At 41.4% G+C, this 6049-nt stretch overlaps 1 protein-coding gene across 7 annotated transcripts in view; it reads left to right on the top strand.

Annotated features, from left to right (window-relative positions):
* CUX1 (cut like homeobox 1) overlaps positions 1 to 6049 on the top strand; it is a 269606-nt gene that overhangs the window by 163855 nt on the left and 99702 nt on the right. For all 7 annotated transcript variants that reach the window (XM_057373313.1, XM_057373315.1, XM_057373314.1 and 4 more), the window contains exon 9: positions 5354 to 5402. In XM_057373313.1, coding sequence (XP_057229296.1) covers positions 5354 to 5402 — 49 coding nt within the window. The remainder of the gene's footprint in view (positions 1 to 5353; positions 5403 to 6049) is intronic.

Here is a 6049-nt window from a genome sequence, read left to right on the forward strand (position 1 = left end):
TTCCCTTCCCAAATATCCCAAATAACCTCACATTTTTTGCCTTGTGCTGGCCAAGTGCTGGGTTACACTGCCTGTATTTTTAAGAGGCTGAGCTGTTTACCTAATTTGGCCAAAATCTGCTCTGTGCCCATCACAGATATACATTACAAGGAGGATTTTTCCTTTTTCTTTTTCCTTAATTAAACATAAATGCACATTAGTTGATAATGTCTGCTTTTAGTTTGAAATTGCCTGCGTAAATGTTTGGGTAATTAGAACATTTTAACAAGCCCCACTGGCTCCATATACCGTTCGCTCTGACTAGTAAACTTTTACATGTTTTTAAAGAAAACAAATGTGTGGGAAAAAAATGTTGTTTGTTTTTTGCCAAACCAAAGTATTAATCTGCCCTGGTAGGGAGGTTTCTTGGCCACGCCRCTGACTGCAATTTCCAGAGTGTCATCTGTATTTTTCAGTCCTTCCATGTATAAAGAATCCAACAGCAGTTTCCTTCAAGGYTGAGTAAGTTTGAATGTTTAGGGGGCTGTAGCCACAAGATTTGGCAAACCATTCACTTGTCATGTTAATAAAAAAGGAATTGTTTCTGCCTCTTTAAGCTAGTAGCTAAATGAAGGACTTGGATCAACTGGATTTTAATCATAAAGTCCAGATTCTTCTTGCTTGCAAGTGAAAAACTTYGTGGTGTTCAGGGTTTTCATCCAATTTAATTTTATTTAGAAGAACTGAGCTTCTTCCCCGTTCCCAACCCTTGAATTTCCTTGCTTGTTACGCTGTTCAAACCTAATCGGTTTTCTTGATCTTAAAATGAAAATCGAGCCTTTCTGCACTTTTTATTTCCCATAAGGAATTGAATTGAAAAGTGGGGTGGTTGGGGTATTTTTTTCAGCTCCTTAAGTTGTTTTTTATAGATGGCATGCTAGCTTTGAGGGCTGTTTCATGACTGGTAAAAGCTTATACCTTGTAAAATCCATAGCTTTTAATGCATTTTGTTTCTCACTTCAAACACAGTACCAAGAGAAGAAATAATAGAATATTTCATGGTCGTGCTGTTTCAACAGCACRGTTCAGAATCTTTTTACATGGTGGTGTTGATTTTGTAGCTCTAAATGCTTGGGCTTAAAATTTGATTTCCTAAATTCCTTAGTCTGGGAAATGCTGAAACTTAGAACAAGTTGTAATACACCCTGAAGAACTGTCTTGTTTGTCTTGATTACATGGTTACTTTTCCTCTACCACAGAGATTCTAAGAAACTAGATCAGATAAATGATTATATTAATCTGTGGAATGCAAAAACACAGGGTAGATAACATTTATGCCTGAAAATGGCTTTTCCCCACTCTTCTTCTCATGATCTGTGATGATGTTTACAAAGTATCACCCTTGACCCTTAATGTTGGGTTGCAGTGAAGAAATCTGGTGTAACCACCATAAATATCAGTGTATTTTAGCAAAATGTTGTTGCTAATTGCCATCATTTTTCTGTATCTGTCTGAAGAAAGAACTTCAGGGGTTTTCTCCTTCCCTTCATCTCTTGCGGTGATGGAGAAATCCAGGCACTCAAAAGAGGCCGAATATGTATTGCTTCAGAAATGGAGAAAGTAAAAAGTGAAATCATCAGATCTCTGGTTCCTACAAATGAGTTTAGTTCACATGGGGTGACTTTGGTCACAAATTTAGGGTCTCTGTTATCAAGAATTTGCTGATTAGGTGGGATATTGGGGAGAAAATCTTCCTGTGAGGGTGGTGATGCCCTGGCACAGGGTGCCCAGGGAAGCTGTGGCTGCTCCATCCCTGGCAGTGCCCAAGGCCAGGTTGGACAGGGCTTGGAGCAGCCTGGGGTGGTGGAACGTGTTCTTGTCCATGGCAGGGGTAGAACGAGGTGATTTTCAAGGCCATTGTTCCCTTCAAGATTCCCATCAGATTTTCAGCTCAAGCCTGCAGGACAAGCCYCGAGCTGGATGGTGCTTTGCCTGCCAAGTTGTTCCATTGAAATAAAGTGGAATATTGAAACAGGAAGGGCTGAAAATGAGCAAATGTAGCGGAGGGTGAACACATCAAAAATGACCTGTGTGGGACTCGCTGGGTGAGCCAAGCGGAGCTGCCTCSTGCCTGACAGCCCTGAATTTGACACGGTCCTTTGTAAACAATAAATCAATGCAGGTTGTTTCTGTGAGTGCATAAAAGGTGTGAGAACTGTAATTTATTTTATAATAAATACTTGTGCTGAGCAAACAGTGAATGCAGCTATTAGAGACTTTCTCAAATAAGTGATTTTAGGCTGCTGAGTGCCAGCTACTGATGTGGTAGTTGAGCTTTTAAAATGAAAAGCCTGAATTCCTTTTGAAGATTCTCCTGAATGCTGTTGACACTTGTGCTAGGGAAGAATACAGAGTAATTTAATTCATTACTTTACTTAAAGATAACGTTTATGGCTGCAGCATTACCCTCCATTGGTGTGCAGACTGCTAGGCTGGAGGTGCTTTGCTTGAATTTTTTTTTTTTTTTTGGAGATGTTGCATCCTTTTATTAGGTGTGCTGAAAAGCTTGGGAGAAAAAAATGTAGGAGGGAAAGGGGAGTTCAGGATCAGTCAGCTGGTGTGTCTGGGTACAAGGACAAAGGGACAATTTTGCCTTTGGCTACAGTTTGACACTTTACTGGATTCAGTCGGAATTATCTGCACACGCTGAAGGGCACAAATGTCATTTTTATGGCATTCTATATCCTCAGTTGCTTTTTTTTGTAATTGGCTGTGTATCCCAGTGCTGTAATAGAGCTCTTAAATCCTGACCCCAGCCAAAATGGGACACAAATGCCGGTATTAATATTTCTCTCCATTTTAAATTGAGTCTTTCTACCTTGTTTTTCCAGCACCATCTTGTGTTTTCCTGGCAGCCACCCACCATTCCCCTGGCTCGGGGTGCTCCCCTGCTTTACTGCTTTTGGTCCCCTCTCCCCTTGGTGCATTGGCCTCAAACATCCCTCTGTTCCTTGCCTGGTTCCTCTTTTTTCAGTGTTCCTGCCCTTGGCTCCTCTTAACTTCCTTTTCTCACCTTTAAAGGTGGCTGAAGGTCCTTGGATGGGTGCAGACCCCCTCAAATTTCTGCCCCTTCCCACTCATCTTTTTTCCATCAGAGTCACCTTCCTTTCGGCCAGAAAAAGATTCCCTGGCTGAACTGAAACCCCCTGCACCTTCTGCTCCCAAAGCCRGGCACTCTTCCTCTCCCAGTCCCAGGGGTTTGTGCTTCTGAGTCTTTCACCTTTCTCAGGTGCTGYCCTGTTCCAGACCTTTGGCTGATACCTGGCACTCCCTGTTTGGGAGGAAAGGCAGGGATTTTATTGTTCTCCCCACCCTAGAGAAAAGGAGAGGAAACTGGTTTCACTTCAGCTGTAGCCGGCGTGCTGGGATGGGACATTCCCAGCTCTGGTCTGGGAGGCGTGTGACATAATCCAGACATCATTTACTGGCTCCATATAACCTGAGGCATTCACACATAAATTCAACTTGAATGCATAAGCTTATATAAAGAGGATCCTTAAACTATCCTGGCTAAAAATATTTGTGAAGTGCTGGGAAGCATCTTTTTAGTGTGTTGGGATGGTCTCCTCCCTCTTATCTCTCACAGATAAACGGTGGGGTCGCTTGCCTGGGCTTTGGGACATCTTTTCCATGTGAAATACTGCCATTTCCATACATAGGTTAATAATTTTTTGGGGCCTGGAGTCTAAAACAAAGGATGTTTCCAACTGCAGAGGCTGAAGAGATGGRAAGTGTTATTGCAGGCTGATGTTAACGTGTCCAGGTCAGCCTGGTGGCGACTCCCTTGAATCCTTTTTTGCCCAGGTGGTGGTTGTTCAGTTCAGTAAGTAATGCCCAGTATTTATTATTAATTCAAAATGTGGTGTGCAGGATTTCTTCCCAATRTAAGAGCATATTAGCTTCTCCTGCWCAAGAAACACATGTTAATCTGTTTCCCATTATTGTCCAAAAAACTTTTTCAGAAGGCAGTTCATGTTGCCCCAACAATATTAAAGGCTGCAATTGAAAACAATTTTCCATTAATTTATATTCATACACATTTACTTACTATGATCTTTTGCTGCATTTTCCTAAGTGTAYACCCAAAAGCCTAAAATGCTTTTTYGAGGAATAAGTCAATATTCAGTGTAATGATCCAGTGTGGAGTGTGCCAGAACCCTGACGTACTTCAATTAACCATTCTTCCTAACAAACACCTGCAAAGGGAAATGGATCTTCTATGGGAATCAGCAGAAAAACAAACCCAGACTTTTCTGCATGGGCAGAGGAAGGGAATTCCAGTATTTCACAGCTTTTACTGATAATGATCTGCTACAGATTAAAAACAAAAACCAGACATTATGGTGTTGGCAGATTGCAAAAGGACTTGCTGGTAAAGCTGCTGTTGAGAGGAGATGAGGATAGTGTTTATTGCTTCCATATGGTCCAGGCATACAAGACAGGCAAAATGTCTGGGGAGAATAATATGTCTTATTATATTGATGCAGAACATTCTTTAGGGCTGTCAGCCCTTTTCCTGGTACCTTTCCCAGGTGAGAGCCTGAGTGGGAAATGTTTGCCCATGATTGAGCATGAAGATAAGGAAAGATTGCTTAAGGATTGGTTCTGTTTGTGTGAGTGAAGTATTAGAAATGTTGATTTTTAAGGGGTCAGGTCTAGGAGCTGCTCCCTAGCACAGGGATCTGAACAATCTATTTTTTCTGAACTATTTGTATAGTTTTCAGTCCTTTGACTCTCCTGTTCAGCTTTGCAAAGTACGTTAAGAGTCTAAATTTAGAGTTTGATAAATTTGTGTCAAAAAAACCCTTTTCCACGTAATGTAAAATTAAATTTCTTGGTCTCTTTGACCTCCTGGTATTTTTTTTTAGCCAAATTTAGAACCAAACTTCTGGGTCCACTTAAACAGAAGAGTAACTGGTGCTTTTGTGTATATGGGGAGTTGACTGAAGAACTGCAGTCTTTGACTTCTCTGTAATTATCATTTGAAAGCACCTTTCCTTGTTGGAAGGATGACAGTGCCCCAAATTTTGGGGAGAAAAACCTTCGAAGATGTAAGGAACATGCTCAGATTGCCTCAATTTGCCTGTTGCATTGACAAAAGGGAACAGGCAAGGGAGTTGGAAGCTGGTCCAGAAAACCCCAGAGGACTTCCCAAGTCAGAAAATGAGCTGTTCAGTCCTGCTGTGTGCATTTACAAATAAATATTGACAATTACCAATAAATATTGACAATTGGTGTTGTTTGTGTGCCTGTTGCTGTGCAGGAGCTCCGTTCTCAGTGTGATAACAAAACTTCTGCTCTCTTGTTCTCCCAGGGCTGATGAAATCGAGATGATCATGACAGACCTTGAAAGAGCGAATCAGGTAGGATTTTAAATGAGTCCCCCATAAAATTCTAAGTGTGACTTTGATTATTCTTTTTTAATTCTCTTTTGGATTTTGTGACAGTTCTTTTATATGCACTTCGCAGTCATAACTGCGTGGAGTAAGAAAATATGCAAATTTCCAGCAAAATACAGCTCTTTAGGGATGCTCTGGAAGGATTGTGTGCACAGTAGAGCAGTGCTTGCCATATATTTACCTTCTAATAATTTAAACTTAGTTTTCCACTGTAGTTATTCTTGGCTTTATGTTTCTGAATCCATCATGTTGGCCCCTACTCAGACATGCAGGTGACTGATTTGCCCAAATTAAAGAGCCTCTGCCCTRTTGCTGTGGCAGCACTGCAGCTGGACTTTTCCAGACTGTTTTTCCCCCTCCTTTYCTGCCATGTTTTATTGGCATATTAATTTTTAGCAAGGGTTGGATCAGACTGTTCTATGCAGRACAACAGAGAAATTGCAGTTTTGTTCCTGCAGATGTTAATTTGGGCTGTGAAATGTCTCTGTGGCCATCCCTCACAGTGGCACTCATGTCAGGAGTGGTACTGTGTGACGGAAGTGGCACAAATACTGAATTCTAACAAGCCCAAACCCAACACCCATGAAAGAACCCTTTTGAATGAGTGAGAG

The sequence above is a fragment of the Malurus melanocephalus genome, unplaced genomic scaffold (assembly GCF_030028575.1).
Source record: "Malurus melanocephalus ecotype Western Australia unplaced genomic scaffold, MMel_1.1 scaffold_193, whole genome shotgun sequence".
Lineage (NCBI taxonomy): Eukaryota > Metazoa > Chordata > Aves > Passeriformes > Maluridae > Malurus > Malurus melanocephalus.